Source organism: Syngnathus scovelli, chromosome 22 (genome assembly GCF_024217435.2).
Source record: "Syngnathus scovelli strain Florida chromosome 22, RoL_Ssco_1.2, whole genome shotgun sequence".
Classification (NCBI taxonomy): Eukaryota; Metazoa; Chordata; class Actinopteri; order Syngnathiformes; family Syngnathidae; genus Syngnathus; species Syngnathus scovelli.
Window position 1 is genome coordinate 3870874 of NC_090868.1, and position 27473 is coordinate 3898346.

At 42.8% G+C, this 27473-nt stretch overlaps 1 protein-coding gene across 3 annotated transcripts in view; it reads right to left on the minus strand.

The window, feature by feature from the left end:
- large1 (LARGE xylosyl- and glucuronyltransferase 1) overlaps positions 1 to 27473 on the minus strand; it is a 95251-nt gene that overhangs the window by 12081 nt on the left and 55697 nt on the right. For all 3 annotated transcript variants that reach the window (XR_007489530.1, XM_049760662.1, XM_049760663.2), the window contains 5 exons: positions 17708 to 17894; positions 11074 to 11372; positions 8240 to 8322; positions 4726 to 4849; positions 3604 to 3775 (listed from right to left, as the gene is read on the minus strand). Coding sequence is in view for 2 of the 3 variants with exons in the window: in XM_049760662.1 (XP_049616619.1) it covers positions 3604 to 3775; positions 4726 to 4849; positions 8240 to 8322; positions 11074 to 11372; positions 17708 to 17894 (865 nt within the window). In the remaining variant the exon portion in view is untranslated. The remainder of the gene's footprint in view (positions 1 to 3603; positions 3776 to 4725; positions 4850 to 8239; positions 8323 to 11073; positions 11373 to 17707; positions 17895 to 27473) is intronic.

The window sequence follows — 27473 nt, forward strand, 5'->3', positions numbered from 1 at the left end:
CTGGCGGGCTTTTACTTCAGTGCTCCGTGGTGATGAGAGGCATCACGCTCCGGTGAGTAACGGAATGAGGAGCGGAAATGAGGAGAGATTTTTTTTCCAATGGTCACAATCCCGTGTCTTGTGATGTATTGATTCCATTCAATGAGAGCTGCCATGTTTTGCTGACCTTTTGAACAATGCAGAAGAAAGTCATGGAGTGACGTGGACAATGGAAGACAAGTGAACGGTTAAGTGGAGGCCATTGAGGAAAATAAAATAAAGGCATTTATTTGAAAGCCAATCTTCAGCGGAGAATTGAATCTTGGTTATTATCATTATTCACCTTGTGAATCAGAGAAAAATTTATCTCAATTTAACTAACCAACAATAATCTCAGTAACACTTATTTTAGGTCGATAGCAAAAAAAAAAAAAAAAAGCCTCCATCGCTTATAACAGTTGTTTGACAAACCAGTTTTAGGTGAGGAATTTAAAGCGTTTTTCAAAATAGCTGTTATTTTACGACTTGAGTGTATTACAGCACAAGCGGGTGATTTGGGTGTTATTTTAAAATGGAGGGAGAGCACAGAATTGCTACCTACACAGGAGTTTGTTGCCTTGAAGAAATATCTAGAAGAGGCAAGTCAAAACTTTTAAACTGAAAAGAATCATCTCTCAAAATCTGTCTTTCTACTAAAATTATGCTAAAAATAGTTTTGACGACTAGCTTAACTCATTCACTGCTTTTGACGGCTATAACATCAAAAATTAATTTCACCTATGCTGGCAGTGAATGAATTTTAAGATTGATGCTCCAAATTAATTCTCGAAGAATCACCGTCTTAGTGCAGCAATTCAGTTGTATTTAACTTTTCAACCGTGTCAAATTTTCATGACCACTGGCATCCACTTATTTTCGAGTCATATTTCCTACTGGCATGATAATGCATTACATGCCTCTGGCTGCAGCACAGAAGATTCGGAAAAAGGTGTAATATGGCAACAGGAAGGAAATCTATTAACATCTCCGGGACATGCACTGTACATCATGTTCATAAATGGGGAGTCAGAGCACATCTATTGAAGAGACTCCACAGCACCCCTGAGAGATGTTGAAGAATTAATGAGTTCAAAGGCATTACAACACACTGCTCAACCCCCCCCCCGCGACATTAAACACCTGACCTCAACCTGCCTGCCCTCCGCCGCTTGATACACACCATTGCACGCCTCTCAAATTTGTCCAAGTGGCAAGGGTCAGGGACTACGCTTTCTGGAGGCCACGCGACGTGGGAATGAAGGTAAAATGAAAGATGGGGTCTGGAGTGCAACTTTTAATTTCTCTAGAGCTCTTACCCGACCTTATATTATCAACTGATTAGAATTGAGGGTGGGGGGGGGGTTCCAGGAAAACCGTCAGGGATTTCTGACACTGGATGGATAAACGATGTACATCACTCTTGCGGTTTTCGAACCCATCAGCAAGTCAGCATTTAGGGGAGGGGAGGGGGGTTGGTGGACACCACACCGTGCTGCCATAATCGTACGGCAAAACACAAATTGATGCAGGGAGGAAAAGACCACCGGGTAAAATTACACCCACTGATAGCCACAGCTTTCGAGCTGACAGGAAACACGGGGTCCAGTTATGCTCGCCGGGATGAAAATATCCTTCACAGCCCATTTGAAGTGCCGCTAAACAATACGAGCGGGGAGCAGCCAGATCGATGAAGACAACACCGAAAGAAACATTTTGAGAGCATTGGCAGACAGTCATTATGCACTGAGGCCCCATAAACATGCTTGGTTTAAAAGCGGAGCTCATACTGTCGCATATCATTTGGGGTTATCGATTAGTCGAATCCAGCACTTTAGGACGATCGGCAAATAACACAGGGGGTGGTAAAAGTGACCAAAGAAGGCATTGAACGCGATGTAAAAAAACTGGACTGCATTAGTAGAAACGTAATTACAGTCCAAACCTTGCAGCTTTTTATCACTTAATGTTAAAAAATGACGGCAAAACTCACTTAAGAGTCCCCAAAATGGAGGTTGTGCAAATAGTAATGCACCCAAATGAGATGTATTGCATCGCTGGGGTGAGCAGGACTTTTGGTCATTTCGAGTTCCATCTATAATTTGCTTTACAGATAACGCCTCAAAATAGCTTCCTCGACTCGCTGAGGGTTGAAAACAACTCCGCACCTCCTGGTTTACAATCCATCCCCCTTTATTCATGTGTAAGATTACCGGGCTGGCAGCGGAAGCTTATTAGATGACTCATTCAAACTGAAATGTTCCAAATGGAAGGCCGTGAGTACTATTAAAAAAAATAAAAAATCACAGGTGACAAATGTTGTACACAGCCTGTTGTTACTTGAGATTATATTATATATATTTTATGCGTTGATTTTCAACAAAATTGAAAAAACATGTCACAACAAGCGGCAACAATCAAATAAAACCAGAAATGGGTATTTAAAAACAAACGGTGGAGCAGCACACATAGACAGAATTTTTTTTTTTTAGCTTTTGCAAAAAAGGCTAACTGAGAAAATGTAAAAAGTTCCTCCTTTTGAAGTACCGCTTTTCGCTGAGTGAATATCGGGGCCTACTTTTGCTTTTAAACATAATGGGAACGAACGACTGAGCCCGACTGGGCGAGGAGCGGGTGGCAAGAGGTGGTGCATTGGAGTCAACCGTTAATGAAGATTGATCCAAAGCGCTGCCGGCTGCGCCACTCTATAGGACAGCAGCTCCGATAAATCTTTTAAGTGATTCGCTGCCATCCCTGCGCCTACGTGACTTCCTGCAACCTTAACTTTCGCCGATGGATTTGCCCGCAGGACTTTGTGCCCCCGTGACACACGCTGCCTTTTATGTCTTTAACGCTGCCCAGGCATCCTTTAAGTCGAAAAAAGGTGCTAATTGGGTTTTCGGTCATTACGTGAACTGTCTGGAACTCTGTGTAACAACTTACTTTTCAAGAAAGTTGGTGTTTTGCAAAGTATTTGAAAAGTATTTTGATTTATAATGACCAATGACCAATATTGATCATCTATTTTAGGGACTTAAATATTAATACTAATGTAAAAATGCATTGATTACCGATCTCATATCAATAGATTATGGTATTATTTGGTTAAATATTTTAAAAATGTTAAACATTTTTTTTTTAATTGATTGATTGTGAATTCGGGCGGCTCGGTGGCGCACTGGGTAGCACGTCCGCCTCACAGTTAGGAGGGTGCGGCCGCGTTCGATTCCACCTCCGGCCCTCCCTGTGCGGAGTTTGCATGTTCTCCCCGAGCCCGCGTGGGTTTTCTCCGGGCACTCCGGTTTCCTCCCACATCCCAAAAACATGCTTGGTAGGCCGATTGATCACTCCAAATTGTCCCTAGGTGTGAGTGCGAGTGCGAATGGTTGTTTGTCTCTGTGTGCCCTGCGATTGGCTGGCAACCGGTTCAGGGTGTCCCCCGCCTACTGCCCGATGACGGCTGGGATAGGCTCCAGCACGCCCGCGACCCCCGTGGGGACTAAGCGGTTCAGAAAATGGATGGATGATTGTGGATTCACAGTTGCTATTCTTCGAGTCAGAAAATAGGTCAAATTCCCAAAGAGCTACCTTTGAATTTGTGGAAGACGGCCCATAGCTCGGCGATGTCCGTGGCAAACGTGATGTCTGTATCCAGGACGATGACTTTTTGGAGATCTGGCGGAAGCGTCTTGGTGAGCACCAGCTTCATCAGACCGTAGATTCCGGAGTAATGCTTGTTGGGGATCCACGACACCTCAGACTGCATGAGACAACAAACACAACAATCTGTCAGTGTATTAACGGGGACTGGAGGCAATTATTAAAATATTCTTACTAGTATCCAGCATTAATTGATTAAATTGATACAAATTAGCTTTACTACTGTTTTAGCTCTGACTGTATGTATGGCTTTAAAAAATGGGGCCTGACTTGGTGAGTGACGTGGGTGTCAGTAGATGGGGGTAGATTATTTGTATTTTGTTTAAAAAAAAAAAAAAAAATATTATTCCACTGTGTATGGAAAAATGGAGTATTTATAGTTCTTTTTTTTAAACTTTATCTCAAACTAAATAAGTACCCGCTGGTCTTGTACAATATATGAGAATTGGTGATACCCCGTCGACATTATTCAAAACTCAAACTATATCTGGAAGGCAAACTATCTTAAAATATGGCTTCACTTTGCTTGCTAAACTTAGACAAGTTGGATATTAAAACAGGGCACTTTTGGGCATTTTGCTTCCAGAAATGTATGCGTTTTGACAAGTAGTCTGGGGGAAAAAAAAAGTGCCCTGAATACACATTTAAGCGCTTATTTTCACTGAGCGTCATCATCTGTAGGACAGTTGCCTGTCGCTAAGGCGCGAGCGGCACTGCTAGCTCTCCGCTGTCGGTGGGAAAAGGATGTTGTTTGCATAAAACTCTTTAAATAGAGTTAACATGACATCCATCACACCCGGGGCACTCGTTCCGTTGCTGCAAAACTAACATGCTGAAGTATTTTGCGTAAAATCATCTAGTTGCTAATGCTAGCATAAACGTACTTCATCTCTACGCTATGTCATTTCCAAACTTTTTAGTAGGCAATGAGTTTTTTTTTTTCCTCATCGGAAGGCTTTGTAGTGTGAAGTGTATTAAAAGTGCCGTAATTATAAAAGGGACAGGTAGCATGACGAGTCACCGAAGCAAACGAGAGCAGGTATTTCTCACCTTCAGCTCATCTGCGTCGTAGAAGTCGACCCGGACAGCAGGAACCATCCAGGTGTGGAACAGCGACGACAGGATTTGCTGAGCTATGGAGTCGGTGATGAAATGGAAATGGAGGGGGTTCCGCCTGTGGACACGCATGCACATACACGAGGGTGAAGCTTAAATATATTTTATGCACTTTCGCTGGAAAGCTTCAAAGCATTCTATAACTTCAAATATGCTTCAATGAGAAATTGAAATGCATCGTCAAACCGCAGTTTCTTACAGATTGTCCTACTTTGACGAATGAAAAATGATCTCGACGAAGTTTCGAAGTCTTGCTTTAAATTCCATCCCGCGTTGAGACCCTCAATACAGTACATTTATCGAATTTGTGTCGCAATAATAGCGCTAGCTAAATCGTTTTGGTAATAACGTCAATCAAATCAATTGACTAACTAACCCGAACGAGTCCTGTACACTTAAGAGTCTTCCTGGGCTAAACCGCATCTGCTGATGAAGATCTGCACGAAACCACCGGAGCAAGCAACTCTGTCGACCATTAGCGGAGATTGTTTTTGCTAATCTAAATATCGTTTGAACGGAGCGCGGCGTGCCGGCCTCGGGGAGACACAACGCCATGAAGGAGATGATTCATCAGACAGGACGGCCGAGGCTTTATACAGAAGAGACAATAAAGTCTGACCCAGGAGGAACTGCATCTTTTATCCTGGGACTCCTTTGAAATTAGATGAGACAGCTTAAAGGGATTTATGCTGCTAAATGCATTTCACCAAACACTGGCTTGTGTGCTTGTCAGAAAAGGGTGGACGCACTTAGGAGGTATTCGGGAATCCAAATCAGGTCAAGATTTAGAGAAACTTAACGGGGGGAAGTGAGCGCCATGGGACAACATAGGCTGAATGATTTTGGGAATCAATGTGTCAGCTGCACTCGCTGGAGAAGTCTGCGAGGTGCACGAGAGAGATGCAGCGTCGCTTCCATACAAGATGTCTTTTGGACATTCATTTTACTGGGGGCTTGTGGTAAAATAAAAAAAGTGGATGTGTCAAGCAGATACTGATAATCAGGGTCAGGCCTTCCGCAACGCTCTCCCACGGAGACGCCGATTTATTTGTCGTGAATCGAGAAAGGATATTCTAAAGCGTGAACCTTCACCTTGGAGGATTTCAATGCCGGCCGTTTCCATGGCAACATTAACCATCACAGTCACCTTGCATTCAGAAACGTAGCGGTAAAGAAATCTGTTGAGGCTAATTAAGCAATTTGGTAGTTTCTCTCCTGAATGATCACCGCTTGTAAATATGTAACAGCTTTCCGTTGGCTGCTCTTTAAAATGCTCTCAGCTGGTAATAAATTGCCGTAAGACATGTTCCCTGTTTGCCATAAAGACGCAAACAAATAAAGGCAAGGAAAATTGGGCTAAGAATGCTCCACACTGTTGGTGAAACCATGAAAGATGAGGTGCTCACTGGATTGGGACTGCACAAATGTCAGGTCTTAGGAAAACCAAATGCCATGGCCCAAAAACAGAGCAGTCTGGAATCTGGAGCAAAGGTCCGTGATCTCACTTCAGCGCAAATTAAGGTGTCAGGATATACTGGGCCGAAGCAGGAGATACCATTTTAATACATCGACTTGCCTGGAGACCTTAACCCCATTTAGATTTGGCAGTGGAATCAAGGGCGGGAGCGGCTCAGTGCAAGTGGGACTCGGGGAATGGAAGGACACAGTTTGATATCAGCTGGGGGCCGAATTAAGCAAGAGAGCGGTTCCGAGTCGGGGCAGATGGTGGCTGGGACGACTTACTTGAGCGCAAAAATCCTCAACTCCCAATCACTATAAAATCTCTCCTCAAATACCGTCGACGGGATTGTGTTTGTGTGAAAGTTGTTTCATTTCACACCTGACGGGCGGGTAGACACCCAGTCCGGAGACCTAACTATTTGTATACAAGCAATTAAAAAGTCAATTTTACTCGCCTCTTTTAAGCACATCAGACCTGTGCTGTAAGCAACACTAAAAGGTGGCCCATTAAATCATTAAGACAATGACACTAGAGAACAATGAGTGAAAAGCAATATCGACCAAAAGCTCTCCTCGTTGTGCGCCCGGTTTAATCACTTTTGTTGAAGATGTGAGGTCAGAAAACTAGTCAGTAAACTAACAAGACTGCAAAAGAGGAAGTGATTCCATTTTCTGGATGGAAGGGAGGGGGTTTATATCATCAGATATTGACGATGATTGAGGCAGTACGGGACGAGAGCCGATTTGCTAAATACTGACAGGGTCCCGTGGTGTTTGGCAATCAATGGCCCGGCTGATCCAATCCGTTCAATTTCAGCAACTCCTCTATGAGAGGACGGGCCAGCATGGCTGATCTCGCAGGGTGCTGTCGACTCGAATGCTTGTCACTCAGTGGCAAAACAACAGTGAGTCAACATTTAAAGCCCTCGTTTGATTCAACATTGCCGCGGGGGGTTGGAATATTAGCCGCTCGATTGGTGACCGCTCCGTAGCTTTAAAAACAAAACAAAAAGGTCATTCCTGTACAAAGCCAAGCTCGTCATCTGCTTTGAGCGTAGGATAGTTGTGTTTGTCCTGCCAAAGTCACCTCCAATTAGCTTCAAGTCGGCATAGCCTTCTTTTAAGATCGAAATCATATCAACGTGTCCAAAGCTAGGCATCAAGAACAATCTGTTGCGACCTTGCCTCGGTTAATTCAATGTACGGAGAGCACCTTCAGTCAGTCAACCGAACGTCCATAAAAAAAAAAATCCATTCTCTTTCCCCTGTTTGGTTAAGAGTGTTACGGAAACGTGCTTATGAGGTGGAACAAACTTTTATGGTTGTTTGGAAGACTCGTTCAACCCTGGATGCTCTGTTGAAATAAATCAGCCCACCCACCGTGGTCATAGCAACTGTTGGCTTTAAGGAGTGAATTAATCAAAAGACTAATGGAAGGAAATGCTGAGGACATTTGCTCTGATTATGAAAAGTGCTCGACCCAATTACTGAAATGTGTGCCGAAGAGCCCCCCCCCTACCCTGCCTAGTCAACCTCTCTGTGCTTTGGCCACACCTGAGTGGCCATTTTCGCACTAAAACAACCCCTGAGTGGTAGACCATAATGCACTCCATCCGGCAGTGAGAGCATTAATTGTGAATAGAAATTCAATGAACCAAAGATGAAGAAGATACTCCATCCATTATTTCAGAAGCGTATCGTACGTGCGTTTCTAAGAAGCAGTACTAACCCTTGAACGCCGCACCAGGATCTGGTGGAATGTAGCGTTGCATGAATTTAACTGATTACATTAGATTTTTTTTTTTGGAGGTAGGATAACTCAAGGTTTTGAAATTCTGTTCCCAACCCCGAGTGTTATTGTGCAAATGAAGTCGGATTGCCTAAATGTGGTTGTTTTTCTTTATTCCAAAAACACCTGTTGCTAGAATCAATAACTAATTCCTTACTGCTCAAAAACATATCACAAAAAAAAAAAAAAAAAACGTACCTGTGGAAAAGGACGGATTTAACCAGGGTCACCACATCCCGGCTCGCATTGTAACCAGCGCAAACGATGGCAACATGGATGGTCTGTGGAAAGGAGAAAAATATAAACATACGTGAGTGACAACAGAGGTCAACAACAGCTTTGCGAAATTTGCTGAAAAATATACCAACCCCCAGAGATGCTATAAAAACGCAGTTCCTACCGGAAAATTGAATTCAAGTCGGAACTTTCGAGTGTTACAAACCACAAAATGAACACATCTCATTATTTGCTGTAAAATGTATTGTAAATATAGATGTTGCGGTGAAATGTGATTGCTGAAGTGTTCCCTAGCCAAAGTAACAATATGTGGGTTAATAACGCAACGCTGTCTTGGGGGAATTGATGTCTCGAATGTGGCAAGATTGCTTTGGGTTGAATTACGTTCCGAACAAAGAGAAACTTAATTCTTTGTCATCGTGTGCCGACAGAAGGTGTTTGGGCGTTTGCTCGAATAGCTTTTTGCTCAGCGGTGAACGTGATGTCCATGTTTGGATGATCATAATAACGTGAGGTCTTCGCTGTCCGTCAAGGCCACAGAACGGGCCGGGTTAGATCTCCACTATACGGGTCAATGGGGGCTTGTATTTTGTCCATCTGTCACCGTGATAGCAAGCAGGCAGACAGCGAGAGGATTTGCCTGGACTTTTTAATCAGCCCGAGAATCGCAAAAAATGGTGTTTATGCTAAGTCAGATTTGACGTGTGAAAAAGTGGGTTAAGAGCATTGTGTGAAATCTGCAATGTGTCGGAGCGGAGTTGGAATAGAAAAACTGACAGGCGTAGATTTGTTATCAGGATGAGCATTTTATAAACCTGCCCGTGTAGAAATAAACCTTTCATTTTCTCTTTGGTGGGACTTTGAGTAATTTCCTTGTTGGCGCATGCGACTTCATTTTAATGTTGTTTTCTGTGTCCTTTGTCTGTATGATCCTTTTCGAGTTTAAAGAGTGTCACCGTGTAATTTATCTTTAATGCGTTTCTTTCAAGGAATAAAACATATGATTTTTTTTCCCTTCTGTTTAGACTTAGAATGTGAAGTGAAATGAAAGCTATTGTATGGATTTGAATTTTATTCGCTTATTCCACAGGTGTCAAACTCAAGGCCCGGGGGCCTGATACGGCCCGCCACATCATTTTATGTGGCCCGCAATTGCAAATCTTTTCCTTTTTTTTTATATTTGACCAGTTTTTACTCGTCTGATTTGAAAATGAGTTATTTGTCAGTTTGTTTTGTAGCTTTTACTGTATATGAGGTGCTCATACATTTATTTGGGTTGACAGTCATAATGGCCCTCCGAAAGAAGTTACGCCGACAATGCGGCACGCGAAAAAAATTAGTTTGACGCCCCTGACTTATTCTTATTCTAAATACCACTATTATTGTCTATTTTAGTTTCCAAATCACAAATGTGCTGAAGGTTTTCTTATTTCATATTAGAAGAGTCTGGAATGAGTCACCTTTGCATTTTTGCAATGACGTGTTAAACATTTAGAGGGGTGGTCACTTGCTTTAACTTGCAGGATTTCTCCCTCACTGCCCCGGGAAAGGGCTCCAATTTTAGCTCCATATGACATCTTGACACGTCAAAATTCAGTGCGCATTTTCGTTTCCACCCTCCAAGCTTCCACTGTAATCTCCCCTCAAGGGTCAGGGCAGCCTGGCTAACCCTCCAAGTGAGCAAGCGGTCGTGTGCACGCACTGCCGGACTGGTGCCCGAGTCAGACTGGCCCTCTTTTGATTTTTGTACTTTCAGCCCACAAGCTGTTCTGCCTTCTCTGTATTCCGTTTGCGTACAAAAAATACTCAACCAAAAAAAAAAAAATATATATATACGAATGACTGACAAGCTCTGGTGTGAAAGTAGGCTGCGGTGATGATAAGACAACAACCAAGGACACGACATACACCCACGAGCGAGAAAGTACAAGAAGTGCGACTCCTTGAAAATGCAGAGGAGACAAATCAGCTAAACCTTCAGTTGGCAAAAGAGGCACCTTGAAATTATTTGTTTTGCCGCTTCTACTTTCCATTACACATGCCTATTATGCTTCATAATGTGTGCTTTCACAGAAAAATCTACCACATAGTAAATTAACATCTACTACAAGCCTGCCATTTTATTGATTAATTAATTTCATAATGTCATTTATTTATGCATTTATTTGTGTATGCATTTATTTAATAACTTGGCTAGTTTTTCCTCTTGCGTATACAAAAAAAATGGCGGGCGCTAATGTTAGCGCTAGCATGTTTTCCATTTTTTCACCTTGCAGTTGAGAAAAAAAAACATTTGGCGGAACGAGCAATGAAATCTCATACTTAATCTAACGATCTGGCGTGGTGACATTATTGAATCTTGTCCCCCTCTGTGTTTGTTTATATAAAGTACATGAGGAAATACTACATACACTGCACATTTCTTTTCTAATCCAAACATTACCGGACAGCCCTATCGGATGGTCTCCCTAGATGTGTCAAGTTGTAAAAATGAAAAGCCTTTGGACTCATTTCTGACTGTCAGTTGACTCCCCAAACGCTTTGGAGTTTTTATTGAGCTAGTGTTAAGATACGCTATCTTCATTCTGGTCATCCTCCCACTGAGCTCAAATGTGCTGCGCCGCTGCGGGAGCACTATCAGATCACAGCATGGCAATGCCGCACTTCTCACACGATACCAGCCGTCTGATCCCATTCCCGGCGTCAGAGATCAGACTAATGAGAGAATCCAAAATCTAAACCTCGTCTCAAAAGTCGGCGCTTTAAATTCCGACGTGACGTGGAAAACGCCTCACCTCGCACTTGTCCACGACTGGCTGCTGGACACAGTCTGAGCTGTTCCCCACTGCAGCAGCTTTCTGGCCCTCATTATCACCGGTGCCCTCCTCTGAATGGGCTCTGCTTTGGTTGCCATGGTGACCGCCGTACGGAAGGCGCGACGAGGGGCTCCGGGGTGGTCGGCTGAGCTCGCGGCGGAGCGCCCGATTCTCCTCCTCCACCGCCCGCACCCGCGACTCCAACGCTTGCCGCTCGCCCGCACCGCCGGCGGGCGTGGACGACTGGGTCTCCAACGGTGACAGGGGGAGTGGCTTCACTGTGGAGTTCAAACCAACAGAAGCAATCTTAAGTGTTTCTCACAGTACGACATTTCGCTCGGGCAATAAATCGATAAAATCACAAACTGTCAGTAAAGCTACGGTTTGACTTACATGTGAAAAACCTTGTGACTGATTGGAATCAATGTTTTCCACCATGTTACACGAGAAGACATAGGAATGCAGATGTCTTCCTTTCCCGTTAGGTAAGACCACCCAATATGTGTTCAATCCAAATCAGTGACAATTCCTCACCCTTCTCTTTGAAATGATCAAATAGAAGCGAGCAGCTCGGAATAGTCAAAGACGATGCTTTTTTTTTTTAGGGATGAACTTCTCGCTTCGATATATCTTTTGAAACTGAAGGCCCCCTGAGGGGAGTGACAGGCTCGGGGTTGAGGTTCATTAAAAGAATACAATAGTTTTTTTTCCCATTCTGATGTCTCCACCTGGGTAAAAAGCTCTGGAGAGCTTCACATACTGTTTTACAAAAGAGCAAGGAATTTAGAGTTGACTCTATTGATCGGTGTTGGGAAATCTGTGGTACGAATCCATCTGTAATTTTAGTGAGAGACCAGCTGTTTTCATCGGGGTGGCCATGGTCCCCATTTTTCTCTGGCTGTTCGATAAATTAAGGTGGTGGTGAATACACGACTGGGGAATATGCTAATCAAGTCCATTTGAAAGTTGACATTTTTCTGTATGTATCGACTTTAAATGAATCAGCGGAATGAAAAATTCCTGGCCGGTCGCTTGTTTGTTGTTGATAATGGAATTTAGTTTTTCTCCCCCCCCCCCCGGTGATTTATAGTCTCCTATGGCTGCAAGATATCAAAGCAGCCGGTAACCGAAGGAGGCTAAGCCTTCTTCTGGAGAACCAAAACTCAATTTGGGTTCAGTTGCATCCACATAATTGCCACAATGGATTCTCGTAGAAGAAACCTTCAAGGACAATTCGTATGTGGTGCCTCGAGATTGCTGGTGAAATATTCAGATGATTCATTTTTGGACATGCAGAAAACAAATAAATTCATGATACTAGTGCTCAACTTTCAAACACGTTTCCAGAGGCAAAAAAACATGTTAGCTTACCACCGATGATTATTTACTCTCTCCATCAAGACCCAATATATTTCACAAAATAATTCACCCAAGAGCGAATATTGTTGCTCCAGGGTTTTCAATAATGGTTATTTAATTATAGCTCACAATCTAGTCAGGGTATAACAACCGTTCAATTGATCCAATATGCACACCCTGGCTTATCTAAAAGGAAACAGGGATGTAATTAATGTTATCAATTATACCTGTGTTGACTGAAATTAAATGTCATAACGGGTCACGGTGAAAGGATCCATTGTTGTCGTACGAATGGAAGGATGTAAAATCGTGGACAGCTGTTTGGGGGTCTTGCCGTTGTGTTAAAATTGGAAAGCAAAATAACTGAGATATTCTTTCACACACATTGCTTTGACAAAGGAATGAATGTTCTGGTCCTCTTGTGAGCTTATTCAAAGGAATGATTCTATTCTCATATCCCTTGTCTAATTTAGCCTTCACATATTTCTAACAAAGGCTGTGTAGCTTCTGTGGAATGAGGTCTGGTTTGGTTTGGTAAGCGTAAAAGGGAACGTACTCAGATAATTTGAAGAGTTTAGGTGAGGTGATTCCTGGTGAAGACTACGACGGTTAATTCGCATACGAGAAGCTCAAAGCAGGAATCTTGCAGTAGAGCAGAGAGCAACATATCTTAAAGATGGCGCAGCGCTAAATCAAGTTTCAGGGACCCGAAACTGTCATGTTCTGTACGAGTCAAATTGCGGCGCTGTGGAGTGCGCTACACCTTCCGACATGGTGATTAAATTATGGGAGAACTAGGACAAGGCGAGATATGATTGTATTCGGATGGGACTGAAATAGAAAGTGGTAAACTTAGTTATGAGACTTCGATATTGTAGTTATGATGTCTCATGGGAAGTAACGGCCAGGCATCTGAAATCTCCCAAAGTCTTGTCTGGCCCGCTTCAGAAGGATTGAAATCGCTTTGAGTTGCTTAGGCTGTGCCCTAAGATGGTTTCATCCCCTGAATTGGGTCACAGCCGTTCCTCTCATGGTCCTGTGGGAAGCAGGTTAAGCATGGCAATTCAGACCTCCCAGTCCCTGGACACCCTTCTGGAGTTACACCAGAGGGACGCCAATCTAGCTGTGTGATACAATCCCTACGGTGGATCTCCGAGACCTCCATGCTCAGAACATCTAACCCAGGGGGGCTTACGTAATATATGCAATTATAGACACCAGGCACAGCAAGTCGGTCCCACAGGTCTTGACTATACAAGATGTGTCAGAAAAGTTCCAGGACTGGAGTAACCAAAGATTTATTTCAAAGCTACCAGTTTTCACCTTCAAAGTAAATCCCCTGACCTGGCTTTATGCAATTTTTTTTCCTCGCTCATTCCCAAGCTCAAGAGGGTCATTAAAGTAGGCCCATTTTGAAGACGTGGACGATATTAAGACGATTTGGTACATGAAAGTGAGGAGCACTTGAAAGTGTGTCAGAAACCCTTGGGAAAACGTGTTAGGGGAATTAGTTCCAAGGGAAAACATTGGCGTTCATAGTTTAGAAATAAAACTCTTTGTCACCCAAGTCCTGGAAACTTTCGGACACACATGTAAGAGTAGCAACAACGATTGTAAAGTAAATTGAGAACACACTACCAATCTTTTAAAAAGAAAATATTCAGGGGCGTACATTAGTAATGGATGTTTGTTGATGTTTTCGATTATACGATTATTTTCGAAGGCTATCACAATGCCACAAAGCATCACGGCGTGTTTTCTTGACACAGCATTATGTCTTAAAGGATATTAGCATTTAAATTAGCCTTGTAAGCATAAGCAAGAATATTACCAAGCTATCCAAGACATAATTTGCTTGATTATTAATGATTATTATGGTTAACTTTCTATAGATCTTGGTAATTTGAAAAACCGACCAACACTAATTTTCATTTCTGAGGAGCCAGAGTAGCGCATTAGCTTTAAATAGGTTTCTTTGAGTTAGCATCATTTTTGCAATGCTATTGTCCGTCTAGAAAAAAATAGCCCTCGTAAGGTTCATTTCAAAATGGTGCTTAGAGTAAATGAGTTTTGCGAAAAAGGTCAAACAAAGAAGTAATTAACAGGCGTTTCCAAGATAATTATTATCATTAGTTGAAAATGTCCTAAAATAAATGCCAGCTTTTCTGGTACCATCTTTGTTTTTGTTTGTAGTCTCAAACAATTCTGCATTCAAAACCTCTAAAACGTAAAGAAATTCTTAATTTTTTCTCAAATGATGTAGATTATTCCGGAATTAGTGAGCATGACACGTTGCACTCTAGTTTCCCTTTCCGCTGGATGGTTTCGTATTATCCAACAGTCGACCTCAATTTTGAGATAATTTCGCTACCCAGCAAACGCAAAATCAATATCTCGCAGCTTTGAATGGCAATTCCGAATATTCATTTCACCTTTGCATTTGTTAGTTCTGGCGCTTTAATTAGCGTTGAGCTCCAAAAAGCCTCACGCCAAATCATTTGTCTTCCTATTAATAAGGGAGCATAAATTGATCAATAAGGTAATAGTAGCAGGCCTTTCATTAGCGCCGACTAGCCTCCAGGTTTGCGGTCTCAAATGGTAAACATCTCTGGGGGCAGATTGTATTAACTATTGCTAATTAAACTTAATTACAAATCAGTGTAGCTGCCTGATGAATGTGTTCTCAGACGATGCCCGAACAGAAATGATTTGCGAGAGAGACGGAGAAACGTTCGCCTCACTCCGACCGCGCGGAGCGGCCCGGGTTACTTTTACGGCGCAACAAGATAAACAGTGCGGATTACCTAACAAAACCACTTTTCACACCCACTTATCAGATCCTTCCAGCGATGCCAATAAACATGGAGATGATCTATTTTCAGTACGCGGGAGAAGTGACGATAATGACACACAACGATCGCGCAAGAATAAAATGATTGACAGGTAAATTAAAAAGCATTTCAGTGACGGGAACAAAAGGACAGGCTCGCATCTCGGAAATTCAAGATAACAGTGTTTACGTGGGTCCAAATGATACGTTTTTCCGGCAACCTCCCGGATAGGATAACGGAGAAAGCGACTCAGTTAACAAGACGGCGCTCCAAACAGAAATGTAAATCATGAGGGGAGCTGTCGGCAAATGAGACTTCAGCTCACTGAGCAGCTAAAGGATTAACTCTACAAGTGGTTTGCTTTTTCGGGGGGGACCATTAGAACCAGCGATTGGCAAGAGGAAAAGCATTTGGCTGCTCAGTAGAATATGGGCATTTCATTATATATGGATTACGTCAACAAATTCATTTCGCTGAGCGGGCTAACGACTAAAATGTGAATCTCGTTGAAGACGCAATCCCTCGAACTCTTTAAGACGAATAAACAGAGACGAGACAAAGGAAAACAATGGCGAGAGACTAACAGAGCGCGGGACTGGTGTGAAAAGGAAGCGCAACGGTCTTAATTGGCACATTGACGCCCTACCTCGAGGTGACCTGGCGCCACGTCCTTTTTACAACTTCCCCGAGCTGGCAGATATTTGAACTAAATGACTTTGCGGGCCGTGGCAAAGGCTGCATTATTGGAGCATATTCGCATAATTCTCTCGTGAACGGAACTCGGAGTGAAAATTGTCATTTTAATCATAATTAATAATGGCACGAGCGCAATATTTCAATCCGGTGAGGCGTAGTCATTAAATGGCTTCAGGAACTTGCCTCGGCCCTGCTTCGTTGACACGAGGTAATCAACTTTGGACAGGCTTCGGTGGTTCATTAACGCAACCCCCCCCCCTACGGAGGAAAAAAATAGGAAGAACAGGGGACTTGGCCGACAGGAAATTTGTTTCTGTAGATTCACTTTGCTATTGGGCCGCTGAGCGATTCTGCTTACTCATTGTACTTTCCAGCCATTCCTGTGGGACGTGTGTATGTTAAAGCAAATTGAAGATTGAGATCTAAAATAGCAGCTTGTCCCCGGTATGAAGAACAACACGCAAAAAAAAAAAAGTGTGCTGCTGACTTGTGTAATTGGATGATCTCATCCGGATGTTTCCAGGCAAAACAAAAAGAAGAAAAATACGATCGATAGCCGTGTCTGATTCATCAAGCCAGTCCCTGTCGGTCATGTTCATCGCAAAGGTGGACTCAACGGCAGCCTTTGGCGAGACGGGCTCTCTCGATCTTATCGTGCCGAGCCTCTGGGAGGTTATTTGAAGCGAACGAGACCTGGCACCGATCCTATAAAAGACGAGCGAGCAAACAAATGCTGCACTTTTAATGGCTATGGAGACAAAAGTTGCTAAAAGAGAATCAGGAAGCAGTTGTTGCACTGCACCGCGAGGAACTTAGGAACTTGAACGGGAAATTTGGAATCCATTTTCTTCAACAAGAAATAATGGAAAGAGAATTATGCCATCATCCATCTATTGGTGCATATTTCATTGTCATTAAAGCGTCGAGTACCAGATGGTGAGGAGGTTTTCTTGGAATCACGAATGAATAAATTGCCTCAACATGCCCGAATACAAAGAACAGGATAAAATCTGAGTCGAAATGAAAGAAAAAAAAAAGAAAGAAAATAATCGTATATAATCATACTGAAACTATCAACTTATTCCCCCCATGATTTTAGACCATAGCTCCTTCAGAACGATTCCGTTAAGTATTTTCCTGAAGTTGGTGCCAAGCATGCTTGTTGTAAGGTAACACAATTTAAAAAAGATGGCATCAGCATTTCTGTTTGGTGCATTACACAGATAGGCCGACATCATGCGAGAGGTGCAAACGCTTGGAAAAAGCCTCGAGCGATAAAAGCAATCACTATACTGGTGACTCAAGCAACAATTTCCATACAAATATACACTAATGCCTGAAGGTGTGTAAAGCCGCAAGTGTTAAAAAACACAACGACGACACAAGCGATGCTGTTATCTGACGAAACAATTGAATCACTTCAATTTAAAAATATTTAGAGAATGCTTTAAAAATTACGACTCCAAAAGTGTCAGTTTTGACCCAAAAAACTAAGAAATCTTTATTCTTGTATTATTACTCTTTTATTCAAAACTCTTCATCTAATTTTGATTTTATTGTTCATTTTTTCCTGATAATAAAGATGAATTTTGCAATCGTCGCCTTTATTGCCTTGACATCACAGTTTTCTTGGATTCTCCGATTGCGATGACTTATTTACTGCCGTTTGGCTCTGACCTGGGTAACATTTTATCGTTTGCGATCATCATCGGCCCCGAAGGATTTACCTTGAAAGCTGCCGACCGACAGGTAGAGCCAAGTGAGCGCTGGGATGAAGAGCAGGGCGAGGGAGGCCGCCAGGAACTTCCTGCGTCCGCGACACATTCCCAGCATCCTCTGGACCGAATCGAATGGAAAGAGAGGTGGGGTGACCTCTATGTGGGTAGCAGCTGTTGCCCACGATGATTCATGGCACTAAAAAAGGTGAGAGGAGAGATAAACTGGGTTAGAGTGCAAAGCGCCGGTTTGACAATGCTGTCATTGCCGTCCGTTTGATGACATTTTAATGGCGTGGGGGGATGATGTATTTTTTTCCCCATTACATTTTCAGCACATTTACCAACGTCACGCCACATTGTTCCCACAAGCGGTCTCATCTGAATGATGTGTCGGTGAATTGCATATGCGTGTGGTTTTAAGAAAAACAGCAGTACGGTAAATTATGCAGAAGTATTTGGCGCTTTACAAAACAAAACAAATCTCATCTCGGCTTGGCTGTTACTAAGTTTCACTTGACATGAGATTGAGAAGGCACGTCCGTGAGGAATAGAGGCATATAAAAGGTCTGAAAAATCCTCGCTCGACAAAGACACAGGAAGTCGAACATTTTGGTTTAAAGTGGCCACTTTATGGTCATTTTGGTCATTTCCAGGGGAGATTTTGTCCGATTACTCCCAAATTTGAGGCCCATATACTAGACAGATGGGAAATGGCAATTAGAGGTTTTTTTTTTTTGTGTGTGGGCAGACCAAGGCATCCCGACCCACGACAAAATCCCAAACTTAACTCCACAAGGTCAGTTTTGTTTTTAAACAACTTTCCTGATAACTGGTAATCCTCAATTAAGAAAGGAGTTAGCCGTAATACCCCAGATGGAATTTTCTAATAAGCATCTAATCTAATAAGCATCATGTCACCCGGTGAAGCCCAAAAATGCAGGAGGAACAATTTCCAGTACTCCCCCCCACCCCCACCCCCTCTGTCCTTGACAAACTTCTTTTATAGTGCCCAGTGTGCACGGTAAAAACTCGACTGGAGGTTAAAAGAGGTCATAGGAGATTAAACAAGTCCGTCAAGTAAGACAAACGTTTCTTTGATAGGCCAACTATTAATCATTTCGGTAGCGCCTTGATCTTTGACCCCCCCCGTGTGATATGAGCGCTCGGCTGGATGCTCTGATTTACATGGCAATCGTAACACTGAAGACTTTCATTATCATACGCGAGGCCAAGTGCCTGCCCACAGACATCAATGGGGATGATACACTGAGAGCAAAGCCATCAATTAATCACATAGTACGCTAAAATTTAATTTAGCATATTAAGCACAATAGCAAGCGTGCGTGGAATGGAATTATTGTTTTTAGCTCACTTGGGGTTAACCAGCCTCACATTCTAGCTGTAATTTGGAGTGAGTAGGATTTTAAAAGGCGGGTCTTGACCTGGTGAGTGACGTGGGTGTCATTTAATTAGAAAGTTGAGTTTGGTTAGCGTTAACTGGTAAATGTATGAGCGATTAAGCTATCGGTAGCTTGCGTATGAATTTACTTATTTTGTTTCCTTACTGTTTGTTCTTTTGCTGTGTTTATTTCGCTATCGGTAGCTTGCGTATGAATTTACTTGTTATTTTATTTCCTTACTGTTTGTTCTTTTGCTGTGTTGATTTCATCCACCCCCGCCCACAGACACACACTTGAGACTTTGCAAAGCACCTTCAACATGACTTTGTCTCCCAACGTTACACTGATTTCTATTTGTGTTGATATACAAACTGTTATCTTTCCATCTGTGCTCGACCGAGTTCCTTTTCAGTTTCTTATTGATGCAACTTTTGCATATCAGCCTGATGGCTGAGATGAAAAGTATTGAAAGCATTCCCTACAGCACCGGAACAAAAGCCCAAAAGGAAAGATAACATGCCGTTTTCCAATTTTTTTTTAATTTATTCAAACCTCTCATCTCTGTAGTCAAAGAACGGAAAGAGGCAAGACAACATGCGCCATGTAATTTACCTTAATCTCATTCCTCAGTCAAACTTTAATGACTCGGGTACGAAACACCGCGTCCTCCCGAGATGCTGCAAACTTTTGAAAACGCTCTGCCTTGTTAAAAACGGTGACGTGCAAACTTTCCATTCCATCTGAGTTCAATTTGACTCCATTTAAATTCAAAGCAATAATGGCTTCTGAAAGCTAAAGCGTGTTTCAATTATCTACTGGGTTTTTACATAGCTGCTGTCTTTAATCATTTATAAAATGGATGAGGGAGAAGTAACAATGAGAGAAGAGTGAAGGAATGCACTCAGGTAGGGGAATTACTTTTTGTTGTGTTTGGCTTCCAGAGAGCTGCGCATCTATAATGCTTGTATGCTGACTGTTTGCAGGTAGGCGGCTCTGCTGCGACATCACGCAGAGAGGACAAAATATGACTTTTAATAAACTCCAACAGGACAGAGCTGCAGGTCTGGAAAGTGAACTACGCACGTACACAGTGTTTGTTCTGAAACCCTTGAAAGGACGCTATGAGGTATCAAAATAAGTCAATGACCCCTGTGGCATGGTTTAGCATTCAGATTAGTATAAAGCTCTCAAGTTATGCAATAAAAAAGGGTCATGCAGACAGTTGAGATGGCTTTAGCGATTTTATAGACTCTCGAGGTCCGGACTGTGGCAGGGTCCTTGTCTGTTGCGAAAAAATGTATGTACGTGGTGTCAGAAATGAAAGCCCTGCCATGTGGCAACGGGACGCAGTCTGGACATGACAACATTGTCAAGGTTCCGCTGAAGAGGAGGTCATTGAAAAGTCAGATCTAAGACCTCAAAGGCTCACGACATGTAATTAAAAAAAAAAAATTGTTGGAATTGTATTTCGAGAGGAAATTGGACAGAAAGATACCCCAAATTATTTATTCTTCATATCTTATTTTAATGTTTTGCTTCGGCAAAGCTTTCAGTAACGATAAACGAAAATGTTCACTCACCAAAAACGGAACTGAAAAGGTAATGGTCTCTTCAAACGGATCTGAAAATTCGGCGAACATGAAAAGCTCTGGCTGTCATGTCGCTACAGCTTTATCTCTGCCAAAAAAATGCCATTGCGGTACAGAAGCTCTGCATCAATGTCAGCTGCCATGCAGCCTTTTGCAAAAACACAACGTAGTCGAGTCTCTCGAAGGGCGAGAGGGTCAAAGTTTTACTGAGTGGAGAAGTCACAATATTATGAACGCTTTTCCTCTCAACTTCTGTGTTGAGTGGCAAGTTTTACGTAATCCTCCAGTGGCTGGAGGGCACTCTAACTTAAGTCAACACAACTGTAAAGCAGCAAGGCGCTTCTTTTGCCTTTCCGCTGTCAAAAATCGTTCAGGCCGGTCTCGGCGTTTACAACACATCCAGATGACGAGTGATTTGTAAGCAACGTCAGGGTTTACTGAAGCTAACTGTACCCCGGTGGGCCAAAGTGTCCCGAATGACCGAGTACATCGAGTTTCCATCCCGCATAATTGTCAGGCAGTGTTGTTTGACTGCACAATACATCAGGCAGTTGACCGAGTTCATCACTTGGTGCTATTTTGGATGACAGTTTTCTTTCGCTTGGCTCAGTTCATAGGCGGTCTTCCATCAGAATTCAGCTCCAGTATATTTGATCCGGTTGGAGAGATTACCGGCTAGTTTTTCAATAAACAGTCCGCTGCGGGCTGACAAAATGTACAACAGGTCATTTCCCCGGTGGTTGCTGTCAGATGATTAGTGCCATAAACAGTGTCAGAGAGATGGATGCCTAGCTGGTATTTTTAAGACAACCGTCTTTTTTTTTCGGTTCACATTTAAACAAACTGAAAAACTTTTGGTCTCAACTACTCGACGAGGGGACTGCAATCAACGTTATACGGTAAAGACAATCTTCTCCCAGTGTTGGCTACTTGACATTAAATTCGTAATATCCGATTTGAAACATTTACACGGCGCATCAGCGTGAAAGATGCACGAGTTTTCAAAATGCCACTTTAGACTTAAGTTGACAGTCGAGCATAATTTAGTGCTGCGACGCCTTGAAGTGATTTGATCAGGGACTCTTGAGTGGGGGTATTAACAGTTAATATGAATAACAAGCAGCTCGACAGTGTTACGACAGTTTCCAGGTAGCACTCAAAAGCTGATCAGAGACTACAGGAAATGGAAGAGTTGAGACAACAGCAAGTTTGAGACAAAGAAACGGCCAAGAGGCGATTTGCAGATAACGCCTCAAATTACCCAGATGAAAGACTGATGAAGAGGCTTAGCATTTTTCGCCCCTACATTCTTTTTTGTGCTGTCACAGTTAAAATTAAACGACCGACAGATCTGAGAGCTCAAGGTGACACCCTGTTTTACACCCAAAAAAAGGAACACTTTTATTCCTTTAGATGTGAAGGTGCAGATCAACTGCAATTTAATACAACAGGGGGGGGGACTTTTGAAACCAATCAAATGAGCGGAAATATTAACAATTCCGTTTAGAGTTCGGTTAAAGAAGATATTACGGTTTGAATCTCCCATCCTGAAATATTCTCGGGGACAGGCAGCCAGTCTATCGCTCAGATGCGTTTATGAATAAAACAAAGTTGATGCCATTATTCAAGAGCATACCCTTCTGCTTTCAACACTTGACTTTGGGGCATGTCCATATCGTTTTCTTCCAGTTTTCCATCCACTCTCCATCAAGATCACATGATCTTGAGTCATCCCCTACCTGGTCGAGAACAAAAAATGCGGGGGACACCTTTTCTTTGTACGTGGTTCGAACCGAAGTACCTTTCTGAACCGTAGCTGTGTCATAAGACGTAAAATAGCCGAGTGACTCAAGAGAAGAATGAATCGCTTTTGATTTGCCGAACGGAATCGAGCAGAAAGTCCACCCACAATCCAGGATGAATATTGAAGGCAAAAAGAGAGTGGATGGCTGCCGCCTACCCAGGCGGGAGGAGTACAACGGTGAGCTGTTTCTCTTCTGCAGGAGCCAAGAAAACAAGACTCTCTCTCGCAACGTGATAATCAAGAGTGGCCACGGGTCAAAACAATCAACACTCTGCGGAAAGGAGTACGGAGCATAGTGTGGACTAAATGACTTCTGCCACACTGACAGTGGAGAAAAATATATTGATTGAGCAGGCGGGGCTGTCCTCATTTCATTAAGCTTGTATACTCATTAGTATTCTGTTATGGTAGGGAGGGACGTGTGCGCTCCCATACAAAGGCAGCTCTAACATTATGGATGTCACTGGAGCCGGGGAAGTGCAGAAAGGCATTTGGAGGTGAAAAAGCACACAAATCTTCCGTGGCCAAAAGAGGGGCAACGCAAATCAGCTTCTCGTGCCGAGGAGGGCGACGACCGAGGCGCCGCTAATACGATTTCCCGTCTTCTCGACGCCATTTTCAATCAAGTGTCATTCAGCCCGCCTGGAACTGTTTTTTTAGAAAATTACGACGATATTCAAAGATGACTCAGTCGTCTGACAAGTTTCATTTCAACAGCCTTGTTCTGGTCTGTGACATGAGGGTGTTAATTATTCAAATGTGGCAAAAAAAAACTAATTAGTCGTCGTTCCAAGTCCAAATATTCAGGTCACGTTGGAAAAGTTGTAATTGAAATGCTGCTGTAAAATAACTAATCAAAAGGGGTTCCGTGCCAGGTTTTATGGTTTAATTACACTATTTAAAACTTCCTTGATTGTTTGCCAAGGATGGAGAACGTACTTCACTATGTCAGCGGCGACGGTGGACTCAAAACGACCACCGCCAGCCGCATCCGTATGCAGCTCGCGTTCCCTCAAGGTGCGTCTCATGAGTTCACACGTAATTAGAGTTGTAACCTTAAAGTAGGCGGTCCGCATCCCTCAGCTGCAGTTCTCCTTTCCAAGTTTCCCTTCCCCTCTGTATTGTTTGTAATTGTAGCTAGGCCAAATTGTCGTCATTTAGGCACGAGTTCCATTTTAAGAGGCAGCTTGCAGGTGTTATGCTCCACCACGGGAGAAGATTGCGATTCACTTACATGCAGCGGGAGAAGGTGTGAAATATGCACACACACGCTCAAGTCAAAAAGACCAAGGTGACCAAGGCTTGACCGACTGTGTCTGCGAGCATAATAGACAGGATGGCCTCTCTCAGGAGTGCATTTAAAACTGGGATCAGAGTTGCCGGGACGAAGTATGGTCTGCATTTTAAATGTCTTCATTAAGGTCGAATATGGAAGGAGATCAGTGACTGTTGGGCAAAAGTCGTTATTCTAATCAAAGCAGTGCCTCGTTAATCGTAAAGGTAGGCGAGTAGTTATCAAAAATTTTTTGGGGCTCTCAAATCATGGTGTCAGTCAAAAATGTTGAAGCGAATTTTAATGTTAGTATTCAGTTCGACACATTTTGGTGCTAGCGGTTCCGTGGTGTGAATATTTTTAGACTAGCGCCAAGCTAACAAGGCTAACTACTATTTATCTTATTTTTCTGCTGCCTTAAGAACGAGAGTCCATTTCAATAAATAAATTGTGCAATAAATATTGCTTTTATGATCTTTTTGAACCCGGAATGAACTCAACTTCCTTTGGGTTCGTTTTCCAAATATCTGCAAATGCAAGTTACAACATGGCAAAATAGCAGCGGAAGACGACTTAAGTCACTGGTGTGTTCCGATGCGGGGTGAAATCAGCGCACGGCATTTGCACAGCACTCAGAGCCTACCATCCAATCACAGTAGTTGAGTGCACGAAATGGAATGAAACAGACTCCAAGTGCAAAAGGCCACAGTTGTATGAGGAAAATGCGAGGCGATATGTGGTCTGCGCCGCGCTGATGTAAACCGACAGTCTTCAGAGGTAAGATTCAGTTTAAATCATAGTCACTTTATCTCACTTTTTTTCTCTCTCACTTTAGATAGCATGGCACGTTTCCGAGAGGATTTCCGTATTTCCCATCCCGTTTTTATGAGCTTATCTCATTGAAGAACCTTGGCGACCTAAGCTTTGGGGTACGCAAACAAGTCGTAAATTGTACGACATTGACGTGCAACAATCACAACCTGGTTTGAAGGTTGGGAGAGTCGCAGGTTGAACGCCAGCTGCGAGTCAAACATTCGAGCGCCGAAAATATGGAAATTGGATCTCGTCAGGTTGCGAATTCCTCCTGGGCGTGACACCATTTGCACATCCCTCTCGCTCTATCCCTCGCTAATTGCCTATCACATGATCCGATTGTTCGTGTTTCTAATTGTATGTCATTAAAAAACTACAAGGCATAGATTGAACACCCACCCCCCCTTTTCGTCCTCCCATGAGAAATAAGAGATCGTTGTCCCGCCCCCCCATCGTTGGCTGTCAGGAAAATCATTTTGTTAATGGTTGCATCCGGCAGTTTAACAGAGGATACGCTACACTCTGAGATAAGAGCATTGCTGCTCACGTTAAGGTTCATATAATGATTGATGTTTGTTTGTTGTGCCTTGTCTCGATGAGAACAGCAAAGAATCAATTTTTTTTTTACTTTGGATGCAGCATCTGGTGTTGTAACTGTCACTCTTCACTCTGAATGCCGAAGACACCGACGACAACATTTCTGTTTTTAGTCTCTTGCCCTACTTTACCCCTTGTGCTAAAGTGTTGTGGCCTGGATTAGGTGGTGGGGGAGTTACTGACAACTTCACTTCGTGATGATTCGAATCATTTGTTAAAAGTCTTACTCATTACCGAGGGATGCAGATGTCACGTTGAGGCGTTTGGCAATAAACATACATTTGCAACTCGCTCACGGCTCTAAGCGAGGATGGAATAATAGCGTAGCATATATTGTTTTTCCACTAAAATGCAAAATAGTAGTGGTTCACATTAAAGCAAGAAGATGTGACCTTCCCTTTGCAGTTTTATATGGGCAAAAACACGTATGGGTTGTACGCTAAGTAATTGTAGACTCAAACTTGCCTGTAGATGGAGAACGTGTGGGTGGATGTTTTTCTATCTCGCTGTGTTAACCTTGTATTTCACAATCTTTTCAGAGTGCCTTCAACAACTGTAATCCATGGCCAGTTATTAAAAAAAGTGTGTTTTCACAAGTTCTCTTACACGGTGAAGTAAATTTGATTCGAGTTTTTTTTTTTTCATTTTCTATTTGGACTGGTGGGAGAGCCCTATATCACATTTTTTTCAAATCTATTTTGTTTTGGAGTTGGACCAGACTTTTCGATCGAGTGCCCAATCGTTTGATTGCTAGGTTCGCACTTGACCACACAAACTGCTCTACGGGGTCCTCAAAGGTTCAATCATGGCAAATTGTTTGTTGAAGACGCTTCACGTAGCATCCAAAGGGCTTTTTTTAGTTCTAAATTTTTTTGGGGTGTCGAGTCTGCCTATGTCTGCTTAATAAAGGTGGGTGTGACCCTGAGGCTGCTCAACAAATTTGTCATATACAAGAGTTCACCATTTAAAAACCATCCCAATGATGCAAAGGTTGTTAAAAAGTTTTAGTACAAGCTTCGCTTTAATGATCACAAACCATTTTCAAAACAGCTCGTGAACTCTCAGATGACTCCGGACCTGGCAACACAATTATTGTCTGCAGTACGACTGCCGATTACGCTTTTGTCCAAATTTAAAATGAGCCCATTTGTTTATCTACCATGTGGTGCGCTGACCCTCTGATCTAAGAGCAGCTTGTTCTCTGACGAACTTCATTTCATTTTTGCCTTCAAACCGCATTCATCACATTGCAAAAACGTCGGCCTTCATCAACAGACGGCAGCCGCCTGGGAAACAATTTCTGCCACGAGCTCAACTTGCGTTGCTTTCTAAAAAAGTGCAACATTTTGATAAGATCCTTTATACTTGGCAGTCTCGCTGTGCTGACATATTGGATCACTGGCGCCGCGAATAGATGAGCGTGCAGTATACGAACATCTATTTGAGACCGAGGTAAACAAGTTACTCCGAGCAAATTCATACGACAAAGCCGGATCCAAGCATTTGTTTTTAACACAGCATCAGGTGCTGGGATCAAGTAGGTCACTTTTCTACTCGGCCCCAAGGCGAACAGATTGTAACAGGCGGAAATTTAAAAATAAATTCCTCAATCTGCGCCTCACCTTTGTAGTTGACAGAGGTAATGATAACACACGAGTTGATCGTTTGAAAGAGGCTAGTTATGACTGCTAATCAGCTCAATGCTAATCATCCAAGACTGACAGGAGAGTTGTGACTGGTCTCTCGGTCTAGGAAGTCATCAGAACAGGATCACAGCTTGTGCTAACTAAAATTAACAGGCCCTGGACATTTGTGAGCTGATTCATAGACAGCTGGTCTTATGAGAGAGGAACACGTAAGCCAAAACCAGCTTGGTAACCAGTTGCTGAATGACTCACAGAATGACGACAGAACAAGTTATTATTTTAGCAGCACCACAGCAGCTTTGTAAAATATCAAAGCTGGAGAATTGAGGGGACAAACGATCCATTCTACGTAAATCAGTCACCAGATATCACTGGACGACTGACTTGCATCGTGATGACAAATTGCAGGAACAGACCGAGCTCACCCATTCATCAAAATCAGATCATTATCTTCCCTAGCACAGCTAAATGTGAATTACACATCTGGACAAGGTTCCCAACTGAGCATTTTGACACATTTGTCTAATTCCATATTTGGCTATGGACACAGGCGAGATAATCTCAGGATCATAGACTCAAAGTCAAAGGTTAATTGGAAAGCCGCCGCAATAGAGGATAGCGGAAATAATACCGGCCGGGATAGTTACTGTGAT